Raw genomic sequence first — 22,606 nt, forward strand, 5'->3', positions numbered from 1 at the left:
TGCATGTAAGGAGTCTTAAGCTAGAAGCTTTTAACAAGAAGAAACATCTGTCAGACAATCTGAGGATGCGATCAGGCACAGTTAATGCATCACTAATATAAGTATTTCCATCACAAGTACACAAGGAAAAAATAAGAACTTTTTAATTATTATGTTTGCTGTAATTCTGACTTCAGTTTCTTTAAAGCTAGTCTACTCCTCAAGTGAAGCTGGATAAGTATAAACATCTACCTTACCTGGGAGACTGGCTCAGCTAGTATACTATAAACCTCGAAGTTGTGGCCCTTTATATACACAGTGGCACGCACACACTGTGGAGGGTATGGCCCAGTATGGTTCTCCTTAGGTCTAGTTTTAAATAAAATAGTTCCAGTTCATTTCTCTGGAAAATGTTCCCTAAACTTGATTGATTTATTTCTGGTGCACAATCTGCTGCCTGATTGCAGATAATTTATAAAGTAATAAATAGACGCTGTTGAGACAACAGCCTAAACGTGAAGCAAGAAAGTGTTTCTGCACAACTGCATACATTCATTTACTTTGCACTTTGAAGAACATGCCTCTGCATCTCAGGAGCTTTATGTGGTGAGGTGAGGGGCAGGAAGTCGGTTTACTTAATGCATAACAGAAAACATAAATCATGCATGGGAAGCTAACATTTATTATTGTATCTGTATTTTGGATTAAACAGGCTCTGGGGTTTTAGTTTATAAAACATTGTTTAGGGTCATTGTATGAATGTATAAAAACATTTATTAAAAAATCCAGTAAATTTTCATTTCACCCGATTTCAATAAACGTAATATTTTACAGTGTACTTATGTAACAAATCTACATGGAAACTTTACATCAAATAAAATAATTTGGGGAGAAATAATACTGATCAGTCTGAAAGCTCACTCTCTAGAAGCCACAAACAGTCACTGCACAGGACATCATCAGCGTTTATGTGGGAAATTTGGTAGCATCATTATATTCACATCAAACACTCTGATCTATGGTTTTCCCAGATGATAAGCAATAAACGATGCAATAATTAACCCTAGGATATCATTTGTAAATTAAACTTCTGTTAAAAGGATTTATTTATTAAAATTTTTATAAGGAATTTGGAAAACATTTTGATTATGACTGAAGTTATGCAGTTTAATCAATGAGTGTGATGATTAATTTCCAGACTAGACTAAATTTACACATATGTTAGATTAATTTAAATACTTCGGCTCAACCATTCAAAGTAATGGACAATGGACAAAAGAGGTGAAGAAGAGAGTAAGGGCAGGGTGGGTGGAGCAGCTGAAGGCAAGAGTGAGGGATAATTTGTGACAGGAAGACAGCAGCAAGAGTGTAAAGGAAGGAAAGGCAGAGCCTAAGTTGTTAAGATTTTCATTGAGAGTGACCAGAATGGACAAGATTATCAATAAATACATCAGAGGGGCAGCTCAGATCCAATGGTTTCAAGACACAGTTGTTGGGACAGGGGAGGATGCTGAGGGTGAGACGGGAGTAAATCATGTGCTGCGGGATGTACGACAAAATGAACAATCCAATCTCAGCAGCTCCTCTTCGGCCATCATATTCTTGAATCTTTACTGTATACAGATGTTTCAGTGCATCACTCTATTACAAGGAGACTGGATTGTTCCATTTCCGTTTATACATCATATTCTAGTTAACTGTCAATCAGAGCAGTGTGGTTGGAATTGATAATGGTTAACCACCACAATTACACTCACCGCTGCCTATTGCGGTTAGCACTGTGCATCACAAGTGCGTCACTGTGGAAAATGTGCTTTAGTGAATTTTTAGTGTTTGCAGTTTTATAGAAAGTAAAACACAGTAAATCACTGGTGATAAATCAGCTTGAGTAAATGTGATGGAGAAATGGTTACTGAGAAAAATGAATTTTAGAAATTGAATTGGAACTTGAATCTTATAGTTATACAAAGCTCCTAGTTTTGTGGCTTATCACTGAAACAAGTGTCATAATAAAGTGAGTCTATGAGTAACTTGTGGATGGAGATGTGTGAGTGGTGGTGGTGTAGGCTTCATTCACCACATGAACCACCAGCATTGCCGTTTTCCCTTGACTTTCCATACAGGTGCACACAAGCTGACACAAATTGATTTATTTATTTATTTTATATAAATTTTAAATTTTTGTGTGCAAAAGACTTTATGAATATATGATATAAAAATCATTTAACATGGAAAGGTCTTTAAAAGATTATCATGCATAACATTATTTTGTATTCGATTTAAGTCAGCTTAGAGCAACTTGGACTGTGTGATGAAACCGAAATAGCTGAGGAAACACATACAAGCACACTGAAAGTTCAAATTCTGCATGGAAAGGTATTTTAAAAAAAAATGCAGTCCTGTAAAATATAATGTTTAAGCTAGCTGTGTAACTGTAACAAGTGAGGCACATATAAATTTTGCTCATAATTAATAAATCATCAAGTCAGCTTTCTGTCTGATGCATTTATTTAATAGTTCACTACTTTCTTCAGTAAAGAATCTGTGTGTTGGTAAAGCAGCTGGTGGCAAATCCATTTCAACATTGTTCTTCTGTAGATTTGAAATCAGAAGACAAAAACGGAGGAGAAGATAAAAGGTTTCACTGAAAGTAACACATATGACAGACTCAGACACAGTAAATATAGAAAGAAGTTGACATTTAAAATCTAAAAATGCAGCACACAGTAATTCAAAGTCAAGTGGCTAACACTCAAATACAGTTTTTCAGAGAAGACAGATTTTCTTTTCTCAAAACTACAGATACAAAACCCCTGACTCTTGTGGCAAAACTTCACAAACATCAAAATCGTTGGATCTGCCCTTGATCTGCGTTTTACCATGAACACCACAGACGGCTCTGTAAACTGCACAACAACACTGGAAACCAACCAGTTTAACGTGCACTAAACTGAATAACCTAGAACAATATTCTTATGGAGCATTTAAATGACACAAAATCATGTTCTAATCTTATATCAACACAGGTTTTCCCTTGACAGAGTTAAGAGTTTTTCAGAAAAAATAAGATAATTCGTTTGTTGGGGGGTTTTGCAGTTTTTTTCCTTTCTTTTTACAATCTCCAGTGGGTCTTGTCACCCAGATGACCAGATTAAACAGGAAAAGATTATGTGAAGATGATAATAAACCCAAAGCAGGAGAACACTTTAACACTCGAGTAAGTAAGTTAGTAAGTAAGTTATAAGTAAGTTACCAGAGAAAGGCCAGAATCCAGTCTCCCATGACAGAGAACCCAAGCAAACTGAGGCTTTAAATACACGAAAAAGACAGTCAGGGAGAATGGAAACATAAATGTACCAAGACATAGCTGAACTCAATCTAGAGAACAAGTCACAGGGAAGTCAAACTAAAGACAAGACACAAGAGACAAAGAACTCACAAAATAAAACATGAAGTAACTAAACAAACAAAAAAGAATCAGCAAAACAGAGAAACACAGAAGTGTTACAAGTAAAACATCCTTTTTACTAAAGTCAAGTAAAACAAAGACTCAAAGACCAAATTATAAGACTACATATTTCAAAATTATAACTCTAAAACAGAACTCAGAATGCTAGAATGATCTTAAAATAAAATACGGAAACCCAGTCAAATAGTAATCAAAACTCAACAATACCAAATATTAACGGCTCAAAAATGAACTGACAAAATCCACAGTCTACGACAGTAAAAGCTGTCATGCATGAAGTTATGATCTCAACAACAGCCTGTGTAGAAAAAATACAGCACAATAAGTCGAACAGTGGTTCACGGTTTTAGCTTTACATTGTTATGCATCACTACATCAGATAAGAAATGCAATTTTTTTTACTTTCATTTTTTAAAATTCCTTCATAAATCATCATTAAGATGCTTCCTGTGAAGAGTAACTACTAGTAACTGGGTTTCAGGTGGTCGACAACCAAAGAAACTTTAGCTAAGAACACACTTCTTATATCAAGTAAAACTCCCTGTCAGTTGTCTCCTTTACAGCAATATTTGTGTTTATGTTTGCATATTTTATCCACATCTTTCACACAGTTTGTATCCTATTTTCTCTGTCCCTTAGTATTTGCGACATCACCCAACCTGGCTGCCGATGTTCAGCTACGTCTGCTGCAGTGTTGTCGAATCTGCATCTTATACGCATGAAACAAACCAGAATCAAATCCAGAAAAGGGCCGAGAAGCAACAAAGTCAAAAGTTTATTAGCGATAACTTTAAAGCAGTGGTTATCCAAAAATACTCCAAGAGAACAAATGACACCGGGAAGGATCATCAGAAAATAATTAAAGAAGAACAAAAGGAAAATTCGTACAATTCTTTGTTTTTCATCAGTGGGCACTAAGGTGTCAGCAGCCAAGGCGTGAAAGGTCCATACTAAAAACAGGATGAACAAGAGAGCTGGAAGGAGGGCAAAAATATAGAGGATAAAAAACTTCTTGAAGACTACAGTAGGAACTACAGTTGCAATACAAAGGATCCAAATTAAGAGAGAAACCAGCATGGACCCCTTAGTTTGTCTGCTGCACTTCAACTTTGGGCAGGTGATAACAAAACACCTGCAACACAAGAGAGATATCACAATAGTATGTTATTCTGTATGAGGATAGAGAATACAATGTCAGGGAAGAACACACAGAGACAGACATTCACCTTTCAATAGCAATGCATGCCTTGAAATACCAACTAGCCGTCAAACCAGCTATGCAAATAATGTCATCTTGTTCAATTACAGGTCCTTGCTTCAACTGCCAGGAGAACATTATGCTGATGTGGACGAGATTGGCAATGAGGAGGTTAGTGAAATAGATCACATGCTCCTTTTGTACCTGCAGGAGAGATTCATTAAAGTCAAATTACTGCAGTAATAAACACAAATTGCAGAATTACACATAGAAATGTTTACATCAGATGATGCATGAACAAGGAGATTGATTTGATTTTGCTTTCTCTGCTGTTATTGTATTAAGCATCAAGCAAGTATTTACAAAAAAAGAATTTAGACTTATAAAAACATTTTTTAAAAGATGAAAAACTGAGTGTTACAAAAGTGTACGATATAATTAATAATCAATGCAGAACTGAGTGTTTTAACAAGTGTGAGAAAGAAAAAGAAAGTAGTAAGTGTGACTATTTACATACCAAGCAACACAACCAACAGATGACCAGTAAGGTCAAAGGAAGGCAGAACATGAAGTTAGTCCATATGATAAAATCGGAAAAATTCATCGCTTGCTGACTTTCTGTGTGAAACTGCTGTGAAAGATCCTTCATTCCTTTTCAGGAAAGAACCTGTTGTGTGGAATAGCAGGTTGTGCAACAGTGAGACTGTGGAATATTAACCAAATGATATTCATAAGAAATTATGGATAAAAAAAAAACAGAGAATAAGCCAAATCTGTTTAACTAAAAACAAAAAAGAAAACAGCTGAATTTGTCATGCATTACAGAGTTCTGGACCCAAGTTTGAAAACACTGGATAAAGCCAAGAAAAACACTGCAAGAATAGCCAAAATCCAAACCTGAACAGCTCAGACACACAGGAAATTATAAAAGAAACTGAGACAAAAGACTGAGTTGAAGACAGAACAACATACAAGCAGAAATGCAATCTGGGGAAATGGACATGCCCGGGGGGAAAACAGGACACAGGTGCAGACAACCCAGACAAAGACCCAGGTGGGGAAATAAAAGTAAACACAAGACACTAACTACCAACTACTAACTACCAAAATAAAACAGGAAGTGAGAATCTTAATCAAATGTGAAAATGTAGACACGTAAATGAACTTAACACGACACAAGCGCATCAGGCAGGAGATACTGAGGAAACAAATTAAACTCTAAAGCAAAAACTTGATTTCTCCAGCCAAGACAGAATTTTCCTTCACAAGTTGTTTATGGAGACAAACCTACATGAATAATTCTGTATTAAATTCTGTATATATTCTGTATATAAAAAAATGAATAAAATAATGCCAGAGTGATTCTACTCCAACCAGATCATACTCGATTGATCCATAAATATTTAATCAACAGCACATTAAATTAAACCCTCTTGTGTAATTATAGCTATAATTGTACAGTTTAGATGTTTAGTAGCAAAAAACATCTCTGTAGTAAAAAAAAGGGAATGAGTATGAGATCAAGTTATACGTCACTAGTAACCACATTTCCATCGAGTTTCCATTTGAGCAGCTTTTGTACTGTTAATGTAGAAACAGTGCAAGCACAAAGGAAATAGAAAGAAAAAGCTTCTAGATCTTAAAATTTTGACTTGGCCTCTCCAACTACTCAACTTCTCAACTAAAGATAATAGGAATAAGTGTAAACATCAACCTTACTGGCTTCAGGACGACTTCCTGCTCAGCTTGTTTAGTGATTCAGTGATGTGACGCTGAAGTTTAGCTTCGGAGTGAAGCAGAACGGAGCACAGAAATGTGGTTTATATACTTCACCCCACTCACTGATGGGTACATACACACACACACACACACACACACACACACACACACACACACACACACACACACACACACTCTCTTCTCATGTTCTACTTTGTTTTATTTTTAAATTCCACTTCAGGTATCTGACAAAGTTTAGAGACTCTAGTCACACTTGAGCAGGCCTCTCTCTGCCAGCGTAACACAAAACAATTACTTGACAATGTTGATTTATTTTGTCGGTACAAACTGTCTGACAACTGAATCTGTAAAATTACTGAAACACTTTGTATTTTTGCTGACAACCTGGATGTGAATAAATAATTTTTAAAATTCTGAAAGTTTACACGTAGCGTACGCCACAACTTCATAGGATTACAAACTGACCCATATTCATTTCCTTTGCATTGGTTGTCTCTGCAGTAGAGATGCTTTAGAATGAGATGGTAAGCTGATTTAGTGCATCAATAAGGATCTCACATATTTTGATTTAAGTTTTGAAGAAAACTCAGTAAACGTAGCATAGCTGCCACATGACATAGATAACTGTGTGTGCATGTGACATGGGATACGCATATATGATACGAGACAGCTTTACTGGTTTATAGTCCATAGTCTCATAGTTTTAAGCCTCCGTGAAAATACTAACCCTTGACAAAGGCGGAAGTTTTTTCCAGGATCATCACATTAAATCTTTTAATGTTCTTTTTTTTTTTTTTAATGTTCAATTTTAAGAAGGCGGAGAACATCTGACAAGAAACCCGTTCTTTGGTAAGTTATAGGCCTGTAAACGCGCCCAAAAAGCTAAACTGTAAATGTTTTCTCAGATGTTGTCAGGTGCAAACTGCCAATTCACCATAATTATTCCTGTAATCATGAAGTGAAAATAAAAATAGAAGTTAGAGGGACCAAAAGGACAGATCACACTTTATTTATTCGAAATTGACAGACATTTATTTATTTGCCACAGCAAACAAAGTACTTCTGTTCAAAAATAAAACACCCAGATACCCCCCTCACCAGAACAAAAGAAAACAAGTCGTTTTAGTCCTTCAGTTTTGGGCGTTTTTTGTTTGTTTGTTTATTTGGTAATACACATTTGTTAATCTATCATTTGTTTTCCTTCTATTTTTTCACTTTAACATAACAGGTCAAGGTGAAGTCACTGATATAACTTAGTGAATGGCTCTGGTTACACTAAGCTGTGGCTGTCCAGTAAAAGAGGAGAGGACAGGAAGCATGTTGCAAATAATTGAAGTCCGGTGTTCTAATCACTTCCGCGGCCACAGGTGTATAAAATCAAGCATCATAATAATGTAATGGTGTACACAGCTGTGTTTATATGTCATGGCTTACCCTGAACACTGGGTTTATAGAGTACCTTTTCTACACACTCACAGACACACACACTGCTCCTTTGGGTGTTGGAGCTGTGTTTCTTTTAGCTTGTTTTGTGTTTTGAAACTCTTCATATTTTTTGAATGTGAATTCTGCTGTCAGTGTTCAGGATTGGTTAGAGGCTGATAAAGCCACCTGTTTGATGTGAACATATGGAAGTGTAAATGAAGTCAGATAAGAAAAAGAATATTGTGGGCATTTCCTGAGCTTTTTTTTTATTGCACTTTTCAATTATGTGTATCTGAGACAGGTAAACGCAACATCTGAGGGAAATACATCAGTACACATCTAAGCTGTAACCTTTTCATCTTTTCTGGCTTTTTTGTTCTGTTTGTAATGTTGTTTGATGTTTTCTTGATTCAGTGATTTAAAATCAACTGTATTTATAATATTTAAAAAGTCGTGAGAAACAAGTGATAGGAACCACACTCAAAAACATTTGTGGCTGGAACATGAGTCATAGTGTTAGCTGTGATGTCTGCCAGCTTGTAGGTGTTAAAAACATTTATTACGTAAGCTGGTGACATTTTACAGTGCTGGGGTTGTTACATATACCAGTCTTTCTAATCTGGCTTTCTCTTTTTAATTTCTTGTCTTAAATAATTTTTTTGTTTTTTAGTGTTGCTTTAACAGCCTTTTGTGTTCCATCAAAATGACAAAAGTTTAGCATTTGGAGCAAAGCTCAGGTCATCACCCTGAATATAAATATAAATGATAGCACTTCCAGATTTTTTAACCTTATTTGTGAAAGTGTTTACAGGTATGAATAGAGCAGGAATACAATCAGTGCCTGTTGAAATAAAAGTATATCTTTCAAAGGTTTTATTTGGACATATTCTATTTTTTTGCGGTTTTAGTACCTGACAATTTTTAAACAGAGATGTTGGAGATCTTGTCAAGATTGATGGAATTATTAACACACAAAAGTACCATTAGGTTTTCAAATAAAACTTCTGACTGGCAACAGTTTTATTTTTCAGCATTACAATGATCCCAAACAATTCATCTTTTGGCTTTATGTGTCATATTCAATATTCAAATTTAAAAAAAAATAAAATAAAAAATAAGTGTAGGGAAAACCTTTTTATTTTTCTTGTTTCAGAGAAGAGTGTTTTTTTTCTTGTCCTAAAATTAGCACTTGCAGTGTTACATGTATATGCAAGACAAACATTACCCATTTCACACAATAAATAGCAAAACCTTTCAGCAAAGTGAGAAAAACTGTGAACAGATGGCAGAAGAGGTGAATATTTTTTTTATTACTGCAGTGTGAAGCTATTCAGCCAAACTGATAAAAACACTTAAAATTAACTCCTGCTGAGGTCTTTTTACTTTCACTTTCACTTTAATGCTCCTCATGCTTTCATACTAATGTACATAGGTTTAATTGTTATATATTTTCCATGAAGTGTCCTTTTTTCTTTTTCTTATTTCTTCTGTTATACAAAGTTCAGAGAGAAAGGAAATGAGTCTCTCACATTTCACTTTACACATTTTTATAAATAGGTACTTTTAGAATCCAATAGATGGAGGAAATTTTAAAATAATAAAAATAAGCGTGTTACAAAAAGAAAATAGAGCAAAGAGTCAGCTTGTTTTTTGTGTTTTCTGAAGATTTTTATCTTGAAAACAAAAAACGAAATACTTTGTTACTTCTGTTGTGATAAATAAAAAAAATGTCTTTCTGTAAACCAGTGTTTTGTGTTTTTCTTGACATGTTTTTCTTCATCTTATTTTACTGTCCTGGTTATAAAAATAATTGTGATAAATTGGCATCACTTTTCTGTGAGAATAATCTGAGCGCACGTCTCCAGTTGAGCGTTTTGTAAATGAGCTTTAACGTGACTGTTCAGAACTTCATTCCGTGTTTTTTAAAGAGCTGCACTGTTTTGAAAATGCAAAGAAAGTGCAGGCGTGAGTGGCAAACCCACAAAGATTTGGGGTTTGCGTCAACCTGCAAATTTCCAGTGTGCAGCTCTCTCTTCAAAGGCCTTCTGGGTTCTGCACTTTTGCATCCTTGAGATCTTTGTTTTTGTTGAAGTGAAGCACAAGAGGATGAAGAAAGATTTTTGCTGAACTAAAAGACACAAAATCTGCTCAAAATTAAGGTAAGAGCTCAAGCTTCGTTTTCAAATTTAGTTTCATTTGTTTCTTTTTGTTTTATCTTGTAAAATGGATTTAACGTGGCTATCCTTTCTTTTCAAGCTTACTGGCAGAGGCACCAGATTAAGAGCAAATATAGATTGAGTAGTGTTTCAGAACGAGCTGCATAAAGGAGTCCAAGTTAAAACCATTTAAACAAATAATAAGAAAAAATTGTCAAACTCTGTTTCCAAGCCTTGATGTGTACAATAACATTAATTTATGATGTTAAAGACATAAATTCACTCATTTTGAGATGTGAATGTATTTATTGAGATTAAATACAACAATATTAATGACAGAACTGAGAATCAGAATTTAGTTTTTGGTCTCAGTGTGTTGTTTGGAGTAATTGATTAACTTAGTTTTAAGCAAAAAATCTTAAATGTTAAGTGTTCAATATGACACAAATTAATTGAATTTTTTTTTTTTTTAAATATCTCAATTAAGGAAAATTTGTAAAACTGTGTTTAAAGAAATTTCAATGATGGGGTCACTTCAGTGGAGACACATTTCTATTTTTCTTCTTAAAAACTTCTCATTTCTGATGAGCAGTCAGATAAAGTTACAGCAGCTTTACAGGAAACACCTTCACATGAGCTGTTGGTGAGATTTAATTAAGGAGCCACAGGAAATGTTTGACTTTCTCAGTGACACTCTTTTTCACTTTTTAAGTGTAATGTCTGGTTTTATTATTTTTAACGGAAACAGAGCGAGGGCTTGGTGGTTTCTCTGTAAAGTGTTCAAAGAAGAAGAAGAATCTCTCTGTGGCTGTGTATGAAATGAAAGTGTTCACTTTTAATTAGTTTTCTTGTTATGATTTCGTGTTAACAGTAATGTTCATTTGTGTTTTATTTTAAACCCTCAGGTCGACTTTCAGAATGAAGGTGATTGTGTTGTTTGTGTTTGGTGAGTGAATATACTTGAAGACAATATTGTGAATAATCCTTTAAAATACTGCACACACATGTTGTAGATGGTGTGTGACCTCATGTTTAATCTAATTAAAAAATAATTTATAAAAGTGGTTTTTAGTGATCTCTCTCTTCTTTAATGTCACTACAAGTTTATGACGACACACAGAGAATATTACTGGTTTTGTCTCCATGTAAAGACATCTGTTATATCCTCCTTTAAGTACACATTAATATAAGATGAGTATTTATTTAATTTATTTCCCTTATTTTCAGTGCTGGGTGCACCCTCTGCAGCAGGGGAAGTTTTCTTTGCAAATGTTGGGGGTAAAGTCATATTGAACTGTGGAGTCAGCAGCTACAGCTACTCTCTGCAGTGGCTTCATGGATATGAACTTCTACATAGTGTTGATCAGAGAGGCTTCCCTCGCAGAGGTACTTGATTATCTTGAAATAGTTAACATCAGTATATGTTGATTACATTCTTTAAGAACATATTTTTATTTTCTGTGTTAGGCAGTGTTGATCTTGCACGGAGGTCAGTTGTGAGACAGACGAATCTGGAAATCTCCAGTGTGAAAGAAACAGATGCTGGACGGTTCACATGTTTGGCAGATTGGACACATCATGAACATTCACTTTCTGTGTTCTCAGGTAAACAGTTGTGCAATTTACTCTTGTAGGTCAGTTATAATGGAAAATAATATACATCAATTTAAAATCTACTTTTTACAAGTGCGCGTGCGCACACACACACACACACACACACACAGGAACATTCCAGCAATTTTACCATGAATTTAAGGGGAAAATTCAAAATAGCAAAGAGCAAAATCCAGATTACAGTACTGAAAGTTCAAGTCTTGAAACCATAGAGTCCTACACTTCCCATAATCCAACATCCATCATAAGGTCAGTCGTCAGACGAATCTGGAAATCTCCAGAGAGAAACAGATGCTGGACGGTTCGCGTGTTCGGCAGATTGGACACCTCGAGAACATTCACTTGCTGTGTTCTCAGGTAAACAGCAGAAAATATACATTTACAAATAAATGTTCACATTTTGTTAGGGGACTTTACCCGAATGGATTTAGCGGCAGAAACACACACACGAGCACAGGATTGTAGTGATGCAGGTTTATGTACACAGATGAGGGAATATTTACAAGGGAAGGGGCTATATACAGTGACAGATAAAAATGTGCACGGAGAGCAACGCTGACAGGATGAGACGGAGCCGGGGTATGCGGGCGAATCGATGACGCACCGGAATTACTTGCAACACCGACATACAGATGTAACGGTGGTCACAGCCTGGTATGAAGTAATTCTCCGTCACGGATCCACAGAAGCCCACACACAGAAAACTAGGCAAGCGAACAGGCAGCGGGACAGACACTTATGAAACGACAATACTCCGACACCAGACGTCCGAGATTCAGCTCCATAAAAGCGCTCCCTAATGACGTCCGATGCGCCGCAGGTGTGCCGGAATGCCATCAAGCCCCGCCCCGCCTACCTGTGCCAAGAAAGAAAACAAAACCCAAAAAACAACAATAAACCTACCCACCACCTCCTAACAGTATCCCCCCCTCAAGGGACGCCTCCTGGAGGTCCTCCAGGCTTGTCAGGATGCCCCCTGTAAAAATCCACAATAAGACCCGGGTCCACAATAAAGGCCCCAGGAATCCAGGAGCGCTCCTCCGGGCCATACCCCTCCCAGTCCACCAAAAACTGGAAACCACGACCACGACGGCGCACATCCAGCAGCCGCCGGACCGAATAGACAGGGCCGCCGTCCACAACTTGGGCAGGCGGAGGTGGTTCCAAGGGTGGGCACAGTGGGCTGCGAGAGACAGGCTTGAGTTGGGAAACATGAAACGTGGGATGAACCTTCATGGAAGCCGGCAGTTGCAGCCTCACAGAAACAGGGTTGATGATGCGTTGGATGGTGAAAGGACCCAGGAAGCGAGGAGCAAGCTTCCTGGACACGCACTTCAGAGGAACATTTGCAGAGGACAGCCAAACCTGTTGACCCACAGTGTATTGAGGCGCGGGCGTTCTCCTCCGATCAGCAGCACGGCGAGTCCGAGTTGCGGTCCGGAGCAGCGCTGCCTTAGTCTGGCGCCAGATCCTCCGACTGCGGCGTAAATGGTCCTGCACCGCCGGAACCGCAATCTCCGCCTCCTGAGAAGGAAACAGTGGCGGCTGATATCCAAGGCATATCTCAAACGGAGAAAAACCAGTAGCTGCCGAGGTGAGGGAATTATAAGCATATTCAATCCAGGCAAGATGACTACTCCAGGAAGCGGGGTCAGAGGAGGCCACACAGCGCAAGGCGGACTCCAGCTGCTGATTAGCCCTTTCAGTCTGTCCATTAGACTGCGGATGATAGCCCGAGGAAAGGCTCACCCCCACCCCCAAAGCAGTACAAAAAGCCTTCCACACCCGAGAAACAAACTGAGGCCCCCTGTCAGACACAATGTCCAAAGGAATCCCATGTAACCGAAAAACCTGATCAACGAGCAAGCGAGCAGTTTCGAGGGCAGAAGGGAGCGCAGAGAGAGGAACAAAATGTGCTGCCTTGGAGAACCTGTCAACAATGGTGACAATAACTGAGTGATTAGCGGAACGCGGTAACCCAGTAACAAAGTCAACTGCAATATGCGACCAGGGCCGACCTGGGACAGGCAGGGGGTGTAGCAGCCCGGGAGGGGCCAGGTGACGGCTCTTATTGCGCGCACAGGTGTCGCAGGCCAACACATATTCGCGGGCGTCACTCTCCAAAGCGGGCCACCAAAAGGAGCGCCTCAACAGGGAAACCGTACGACGCACGCCGGGGTGACAGGCGAAGCGAGAAGCGTGTACCCAGTGCAAAACGCGGGCACGCACGGCCGATGGAACAAACAGCCTACCAGGCGGGCCCGAACCGGGGTCCGGGTCCTGCCGCTGCGCACTGCGCACCAGGCTCTCAATCTCCCACGTCACGGCCCCCACCACGCAGGACAAGGGGATGATAGTGGCCACCCCCGTAGACTCAGATGCGGGAGAAAATTGACGGGACAAAGCGTCAGGCTTAGCATTGCGGGAACCCGGTCGGAAAGAGATAGTAAAATGAAACCGGCTAAAAAATAGCTGCCACCTGGCCTGCCTGGAGTTGAGCCGCTTCGCACACCGAATGTAAGAGAGATTCTTATGGTCCGTCCAAATCACAAACGGCTGTTCCGCCCCCTCTAACCAGTGACGCCACTCTTCCAAAGCCAGCTTAACCGCCAGCAGCTCACGATTACCCACGTCATAGTTCCGCTCAGCTGGAGAAAACCGCCGCGAAAAAAACGCGCATGGATGGAGACGGCCATCGTCGGGCGAGCGCTGCGACAACACGGCTCCCGCACCCGCATCAGAAGCATCCACCTCCACAACAAACTGTCTGGAACCATCGGGGTGAACGAGAATGGGCGCGGAGCAAAACAACTCCTTCAACCGAGTAAACGCCTGCTCGGCCTCAGGCGACCAACTGAAAACTCGAGCCGGGGACGTCAGCTGGGTGAGCGGAAGAGTGATCTGACTGTAGTTCTTGATAAACCGGCAATAAAAATTAGCAAACCCCAGAAACCTCTGCAAGTGTTTGCGCGAGGAGGGAGTCGGCCAATCAGCAATTGCCCTGATTTTACCAGGATCGGGCCCAACTTGCCCCTTAGCAAAGACATAGCCCAGGAACGACACAGAACTAGCATGAAACTCACACTTTTCCGCTTTCACAAAAAGTTTGTTTTCCAAAAGCCGCTGCAAAACGCTGCGCACCTGCTGAACATGGTCCTCAAAAGATCGTGAAAAAACAAGAATGTCATCAAGGTAAACGAACACACACCGATTCAAAAAGTCCCGTAGCACATCATTAATCAATGCTTGAAACACCGCCGGCGCGTTAGTCAGACCGAAAGGCATTACCAGATATTCATAATGTCCACGCGGTGTGTTAAAGGCCATTTTCCACTCATCTCCCTGGCGTATGCGCACCAGATGGTACGCATTGCGAAGGTCCAACTTCGTGAAAATGACCGCGTCCTGTAGACGAGATCAGAGGAAGAGGGTATTTGTTCTTCACAGTTATATCATTAAGACCCCGAAAATCAATGCAGGGTCGAAGAGATCCATCTTTCTTGTCCACAAAGAAAAAACCCGCCGCCACCGGCGAGGACGACGGACGAATTAAGCCCGCCTCCAGTGACTCAGTGATATACCTCTCCATGGCCGCCTTCTCCGGACCAGAGAGGTTATACAGCCGGCTGGTGGGCAATGGAGCTCCAGGCAACAGTTCAATGCTACAATCATAAGGACGATGGGGGGGAAGCGAGAGCGCACAGCATTTACTGAAAACTGCCCCCAGATCATGATACTGTTCAGGTACAGACGAGAGATCCAACTCCTCAGGTGCCAGCTTAGACGAGCAGACAGGCGAGGGTGGAAGAGCAGACTGTAGACAGTGAGACAAGCAGTGGCTACTCCAACTCTCAATGCGACGGGTGGACCAATTAATCTGAGGGTTATGACGCTCGAACCACGGGTAACCTAAAACGATGGGAGACTCGGGGGAGGAAAAAACAAAAAACCGAAGAAGCTCGCGATGATTACCGGAAAGAACCAATGAAACTGGTTCAGTCTCGTGAGTAACAGAGGGTAATAACTGTCCGGTGAGAGCCACAACGGAGATGGGAACCTGCAGGGGCCGCGTCTTAATACCGAGACGCCTCGTGAGACCGCCGTCAATAAGGTTCTGCTCAGCGCCAGAATCCAAAAGTGCATTAGTGGAGAAAGTACCAGACGCGTTGGTCACGACAGCAGGAAGCTGCATGCGGGGAACTCGGGAAAGAGAGGAAGTGCTACCCACCAGTACCCCCACAGCTACTGGCGGGCACCCCCTTTTGACCGCAACGGGCAGGTGGACACAAAATGGCCCGACTGGCCACAATACAAACACAACCGCCCCTCAAACCTCCTCCGACGCTCCTCCGGAGTAAGCCTCGTACGACCCAACTGCATAGGTTCCTCAGCAGCGTCCGCTGGAGGAGACCATGCGTGGGCCGGACCGGAAGGAGGGGGGCGGGAGACTGCGCGCACAGCAGCGTGCTCTCCCCACCCAGCACGGGACCGGCCTCCCCTTTCTCTCTCCCGCTCGCGAAGGCGATTATCGATACGAATGGCCAGATTAACGAGAGCCTCAAAACTTTCTGGTTCATCACGAGTGGCGAGCTCATCTTTCATGCGATCGCTTAACCCGATAATGAAAGCCCCGCGTAACGCGTCATCACCCCACCCCGTCTCAGCGGCTTTAACCCGGAAATCAATAGAAAACTCCGCCACCGACTGGCTCCCTTGTCGGAGCCCGTGCAGCTGCCGTGCCGCCTCGTCAGAGCGCAGGGGGTGATGAAAAACAGCCTTAAAATCCCGAACGAACTGTACATACGTGACAGTCTCTAGGGGATGTAGAGCGAGATAAGATTCGGCCCAGTCCAAAGCACGATCACGAAGGGCACCGATAATATGGGAAATCTTAGAAGCATCATCAGAAAACGCTTGGGGAAACCGCTGAAAAAGTAGTGAAACCTGAATCAAAAAACCCCCACAGCGGCCCAACTTTCCCGTGAAAGGCACCAGAGCCGGGGGAGCGGGGTCACGAACAGAGCCCGAACTCTGCGGAACGGACGGTACAGGTGGGGGGGACGAAACAGTGGGAACGGTTGGAGGAACTAACCGAGCTAAAGTTTCTTGAATGGCTGTCAAGGTCTCATTAACCCGACCAGCCCATTGCTCGGATTCCTTAAACTGCTGAGACAAGCTTGACAAAGACTCCTCGTGTTTCTGGAGTAATTCGCCGGAATCGGGACCTGCGCGTTCTGCCGAATCCATAAGAGTGGTCGGAGTATTCTGTTAGGGGACTTTACCCGAATGGATTTAGCGGCAGAAACACACACACGAGCACAGGATTGTAGTGATGCAGGTTTATGTACACAGATGAGGGAATATTTACAAGGGAAGGGGCTATATACAGTGACAGATAAAAATGTGCACGGAGAGCAACGCTGACAGGATGAGACGGAGCCGGGGTATGCGGGCGAATCGATGACGCACCGGAATTACTTGCAACACCGACATACAGATGTAACGGTGGTCACAGCCTGGTATGAAGTAATTCTCCGTCACGGATCCACAGAAGCCCACACACAGAAAACTAGGCAAGCGAACAGGCAGCGGGACAGACACTTATGAAACGACAATACTCCGACACCAGACGTCCGAGATTCAGCTCCATAAAAGCGCTCCCTAATGACGTCCGATGCGCCGCAGGTGTGCCGGAATGCCATCAAGCCCCGCCCCGCCTACCTGTGCCAAGAAAGAAAACAAAACCCAAAAAACAACAATAAACCTACCCACCACCTCCTAACACATTTAATGGAGCAGTGATGGGTTTAATGAAAACATCACTGCTGTGAAATGAGGGGAATGTGAATTCAATGTGACTAATGGTTCTGTAACTATAATGTATGAGCTTTAACAAAAAAATGTCCTTATTTTCTGTTGTATTTGTTTTCAGTAAACTGCTGCTTAGAGAAAAACCTATGGTGTGTTTCTATGTGGCAGTCTTGTCTGTATAAGCAAATGATGAGAGAGTAACCAACAAACTTTACAGTCTGGCCTTCACTTGTTTGAAATGCAAAAATAAGAATCAGTTTCTGATGTAATGAATAGTCCAAGCCTGATCCTATCTTCACCAACTACTTCCTGTGATCCTGCCACTGTTAAATTTTTGGTGCTTTTATATCCATAAAATTCTGACAAGTGTGTGAAATGGTTATTTGTCTATTAACATGCAGTGTAATATGCCATTTTGTTTTTTCTTAACTCTTTCTCTCATGTTATAAAGCTGTGCCATGTGTCTAACGACTCCCCTTTCTCTATCCTCACCTCCGTCCTTCTCAGTTTCGGTCTCTGTGACTCCCTCTGCTGTTCTCAAGCTGTGTGATGAGGCAACGCTCCACTGTGAGGTGAAATATCTGCTAAAAGGTTGTGAAGTGAAGTGGAAAAGCCCAAATGCTGATTCACCTGAATGGCCATCAACAGTTCGACTCAAATCTGTAACAAGCTCACATAATGGGACCTGGGAGTGTATCATCACCTGTGATGGCAAACAACTGAGTAAGAGTATTGCTATAAAGGGTAATACACGGGTGCATGGACTGAAGGCCATGTGTACATATGTGGTCAAAAGAAACATAAAGATGTGTGTTTTTGTTCTTCAGAGCCTCCAACTACAACTCCACCATCCACCCGAAAGAACATCACATTATTTGTAACGAGTGTTCAGAAGACAACATGTACAACATGTGCGTCCGGCTTTTGAAAATGTCTGCAAATTTGATCAAAGTGATCCTTTGTTGAATGTGTAACTCATTCTTGTCTTTCTCGCTTTCTCCAATGATCTGTGTTGCATTCAGGTACTGCCAACGATTGCCCACTGGGACTCTCCTGTTGGATGTGGATTGCAATGGGGGTGTGCTGCCAGTTTGGGATGTTCCTGATAGTTTGTGTCACTGTCTTGTGTAAGTGCATGAGCAGAAGGATGGTATGTGAGGAAAGGCGTCCATCAAGTATTTATGTATAGTGTTGATAGCTGTGGTTACAGATTATGTTGGTCTAATCTCTTCGCCGAATGTGTAACTGATCAGATTCATAGTTTCACTACACCAAGCTCTTACAAAGTCCTGGACATTTCACAACTGGCAAAAGTCTAATTAAGTGTCTCGGATTATCTATTACACTCTTCAGTAAATCAGTAGATGTACCATTTACCATTTACCACTGAGATGAGAAGGCCTGGTTTGCAGTCTCCGCTCTAATTCATCCTAAAGATGTTCTGTTCAAAAGTTCTTCCTCACCACAGTCGCTCATCCATGTCTTTATAGACCTTGCTTTGTGCTGTCTTGTAGAGGAACAGGAAGAGGCCATCCTCAAACTGTTCACACAAAGTTGGCAGCATGAAGTTCTCCAAAATGTCTTGGTATGCTGAAGCAGTAACAATTCCTCTTACTGGAGCGACCAAGCTCAACTCCAGAACAACAATCCCACACAATAATCCCCTCTACACCAAACTTTACAGTAAGTCCAATGCAGTCAGACAAGTACCCTTCGCCTGGCAACCTTTAAACCAGACTCATCCACTGGATTGCTAGATGGAGAAGTATGATTTGTCACTCCATAAATCATGTATCCACTGCTCAAGAGTTCAGTGGTGGCATCCTTTAAACCACTGCATGTGATGTTTTGCATTGTGTTTGTTGATGTGAGGCTTGGATGCAGCTGCTTGGTTGTGTAAAACCCATCCCATGAAGCTCCCTGTGCACTGTTCTTGAGCTAATCTTAAGACCTGAAGTTTGGAGGTCTGTTGCGATTGACTCTGCAGAAAGTTGGAGACCTCTGCACACTATGAAGCTCGGCATCCACTGACCCTACCCTGTGATTTTACACAACCTATCACTTTATAGCTGCATTGCTGTCATTCCCGATCGCTTCCACTTTGTTATAATGCCACTAACAGCTGATTGTGGAATATTTAGTAACAACAACAACAACATTTCACAACTGGATTTGTTGCAAGGTGGCATCCTATCATGGCACCACACTGGAATTCAATGAGCTCCTGAAAGCGACTCGTTGTTCAACAAAAGTTTGTAGAAGAGGTATGAATGCCTATGCTTATTTTATACACCTGTGGCCAGAGAAGTGACTAGAACTCCTTGTTCTACTGATGGCAAACATTAAAGCAACTTTGTTGTAGCTTCACTCTTTGTGCTAACTCTGACTGTTGATTTTCACTGCCATCAGTAGTCACCTTCAGTCCCCTCCTCTGTCTTTGGACGATTGCAGCTTGCTGTCATCACTTCAGCCTCCTCCTCGACCTGTTAGAGTGAGGAGATAGAAAAAAAAGAATAACAACTAATGTGTTTTACAGAAAGAAAACATAGCACCAAAACAACTTGTTTTCCTTTGGTTTGGACATAGTGATTTTTCAATGATTCGTGTTTTATTTTATTTTACTTAAAAAAAAAAACTTTGTTACTTCTGTTGTGATAAATAAAAGTCTTTCTGTCAAGCTGTGTGCTCTTTCAATTTTTGTTTCTGATATTTTTTTCTAGTTTTTGCTCTATATGTTGTCAAAAACAGTGGATGATCTTAATGTTAATTGGTCAGCTAACTAGCTTTTAGGGTTGAGCACATAAGCCGCACTCTCCTGCCATTCTAATCTTGTATTTGTGAGGGGCAGCCAATCAGAAGAAAGTTTTCTCAAGGTGGGTAAAGCTATCTATTAGATAAATATTAACTAAATATTAGATAGTATTACACAAATAAGGCTCACCTGTCAATCAAAGTGATCAGTTGGTGCGTTTTGGAGAAGTTTTAATGGATTGTGTGACTAATATTCTGATATCTAATATCCATCCCAGAGGTTTGTGCTTCAGTTCAGGTGAGTGAAATTCAAGTGTTTTATTAGTTTATTACTTTGAGCATAAGAGCTCAAACACATATCAGTAAGTATGTGTCTGTGCATCAGTTTTTTGGATGCAGCTTTTTAACCAAGAAAGCAGAGAACCAACTGACCACCATGAATGTGGTCTAAAAATGATGTTAACACCCGGGGGAGGCTAATGAGGCTTCAGAATACGGATTTCAAAACCATTAAGTTATCGTGGCGGCATCCATCCAAGAGAAATGCAGTGCAAGAGAGGGATGAGGACCAAAATGCAGCATCCGAGGCAACTTTACTAGTAAATCGCATAGAAACCCTTGGCCCTAAACCATTTACGTTTATGAAAGATTCAATTAGAAATAAAGAACCTTAATTGATGCTGAGGTGAAATCAGGTTTACAATAGTAGTCTTTACTCAAAAAATGTTACATAATATATTTATTAAATGCATGGTATAAAACTTAAAAACAAGGCATTTTCCCACAGGAACAAAATAGATTAGTTAATAAGAAAATGTATTATATGTGCTTCCTCCTTCCTTTACTTATAATGTAGGACAGATGATAAATGCATTAAAATAAAATGAGGTAACTTTTGAGGTGCTTCAGCAGGGGCCACCATACTCTACATCTGCTCTGAACAGAGATCAATATCATAGCTGCTGATGTGTAAATCTGTCAAGAGGATTTATATCTGTCTCACCAACATAGCTGAAAGAATAAGGTTTGTTTCATGTTTGAATAAGAAAATGGATGAGTTTCTTCTAATGATTCCTGCTTTAACTTTTATTATGACATCTGTAACTGAGTTTGTCAGGGTGCATGGCAAGAACGGGACCCAAATGCAGGACCTTCCAGTCCAAGACAGTGTGTTTATTTATAGTGGCAATCAGTGAGCAATGTGCAACAGTTTCAATAACGTTTTTCCCGAGTCCTGCTCCATGCTTGTGTTCCTGTGACAGACAAACAACTGCAACACTCGATTTCACAGTCGCTCCACTCTCCTAAACCTGGTAAGACAAGAGGGGAAGATCAGTGATGAAATGCTGAACACAATATTTGAACACAAACACAACACAAAAGAATAAAACTGAGTTTAACTCTTTAAATCAGCTCATTTACCTTCATTTTCTTTTATATTGAATATATATTACTTATATATTACTTTCTTACTTCTGCTGTGATGAATAAATATTGGTCTTTTTTCAAACTCTTATGTTCTTAGTTGTATAAAGCACTTTGAATGCTCAGACAGAGTAGAAAAGCGCTATATAAGAACCAGTCCATTTACCATTCTTTCTATTTTTCCTGTTATGACTTACAGACATGAGTAGCAAACACACAAAAATCTGGGGTTTGCTACTCACATCTCAATTAAGGAAAATTAGTGAAACTGTGTATAAAGAAATTTCCATGATGGAGTCAGTTCAGTGGAGACAAATTTCTATTTTTCTTCTTAAAGACTTCTCATTTCTGATGAGCAGCCAGATAAAGTTACATAAAACTCTGTGTTCTTTCTGTTCTTCCTATTATGACTTCCCTGTTTAGTTCCAAGTTATTTTCACTTCTCTGTTACAGGAATCATTGTGATCACATTGTGATCACATTGTAACAATTGATCCATGAGAGTAGTCTAACTGAGTGTGTTCAGTTGAGCCTGTTTTAAGACACTCTGCAGAACTTTCTTCAGCTTTTTGTAAGAACTGCACTGAGTAGAAAATGCCAGGCCTAGATTGCAGGAAAATGCAGACATGAGTAGCAAACCCACAAAGATCTGGGGTTTGCAGTGGCCTACAACTTTGCAGCTCTGTCTTCAGATGTCTTCCGCCTTCTACACTTTTGCATCCTTGAGATCTTGTTTTCAGTGAAGTGAAGCACGGAGAGGATGAAGAAAGATTTTTGCCGTCACTAAATGAACTAAAAGACACAGAATCTGCTCAAAATTAAGGTAAGAGCTCAACTTACATTTTAAAATTGGGTTTTATGTTTCAGAATGACTTCAAAGGATTTCTTATTTTTAACATACGACACAGAGAGAGGATGGAAATCGGGCTTGGTGGTTTCTCTGTAAAGTGTTCATCTCTCTGTGGCTGTGTATAAAATGAAAGTGTTCACTTTTAATTAGTTTTCTTATTATGATTTAGTTTTAACAGAAATGTTCAT

The 22,606-nt window shown here is 40.5% G+C and overlaps 2 protein-coding genes and 1 long non-coding RNA gene across 7 annotated transcripts in view; 2 read left to right on the plus strand and 1 right to left on the minus strand.

Moving 5' to 3' along the window:
* Positions 1-2,774: 2,774 nt before the first annotated feature.
* LOC146508488 (uncharacterized) lies at positions 2,775-6,855 on the minus strand. 3 transcript variants are annotated; one of them, XR_014876944.1, is made up of 4 exons: positions 6,361-6,855; positions 5,164-5,313; positions 4,675-4,850; positions 2,775-4,580 (listed from the first exon to the last, which is right to left on the minus strand). It is a non-coding gene; the product is annotated as an uncharacterized LOC146508488 (long non-coding RNA). The 3 variants fall into 3 exon arrangements; XR_014876943.1 differs by having other exon boundaries at positions 6,366-6,675; XR_014876942.1 differs by having other exon boundaries at positions 5,164-6,668.
* Positions 6,856-9,815: 2,960 nt separating this feature from the next.
* The window catches only part of LOC146508489 (uncharacterized), a 34,394-nt gene continuing 21,603 nt past the window's right edge, over positions 9,816-22,606 (plus strand). The window contains exons 1-2 of one of the 3 annotated variants that reach the window (XM_085178098.1): positions 9,816-9,970; positions 10,873-10,913. In XM_085178098.1, the coding sequence (XP_085034224.1) occupies positions 10,886-10,913 (28 nt within the window). In that variant the 5' untranslated portion in view covers positions 9,816-9,970; positions 10,873-10,885. Of the gene's footprint in view, positions 9,971-10,872; positions 10,914-22,280; positions 22,392-22,606 lie in introns of those variants that run through there. The other 2 variants (XM_085178099.1, XM_085178097.1) reach the window with 2 other exon arrangements.
* Positions 9,822-22,326, plus strand: LOC146508490 (uncharacterized). The gene is made up of 7 exons (XM_085178105.1): positions 9,822-9,970; positions 10,873-10,913; positions 11,195-11,353; positions 11,435-11,572; positions 17,900-18,115; positions 18,220-18,303; positions 18,415-22,326. Exons 2-7 carry the CDS (start codon positions 10,886-10,888, stop codon positions 18,579-18,581), a joined length of 792 nt encoding a protein of 263 aa, XP_085034231.1. The 5' UTR covers positions 9,822-9,970; positions 10,873-10,885; the 3' UTR covers positions 18,582-22,326.

This window comes from Neolamprologus multifasciatus, chromosome 11 (assembly GCF_963576455.1).
Source record: "Neolamprologus multifasciatus chromosome 11, fNeoMul1.2, whole genome shotgun sequence".
NCBI lineage: Eukaryota > Metazoa > Chordata > Actinopteri > Cichliformes > Cichlidae > Neolamprologus > Neolamprologus multifasciatus.

Excerpts from the sequence above, each read along its gene's own strand:
- LOC146508490 (XM_085178105.1), top strand. The coding sequence starts at position 10,886 with ATGAAGGTGATTGTGTTGTTTGTGTTTG. Across the intron at positions 10,914-11,194 it reads GATTGTGTTGTTTGTGTTTG|TGCTGGGTGCACCCTCTGCA; the intron begins GTGAGTGAATAT and ends CCTTATTTTCAG. Across the intron at positions 18,116-18,219 it reads CTGTGATGGCAAACAACTGA|AGCCTCCAACTACAACTCCA; the intron begins GTAAGAGTATTG and ends TTTGTTCTTCAG.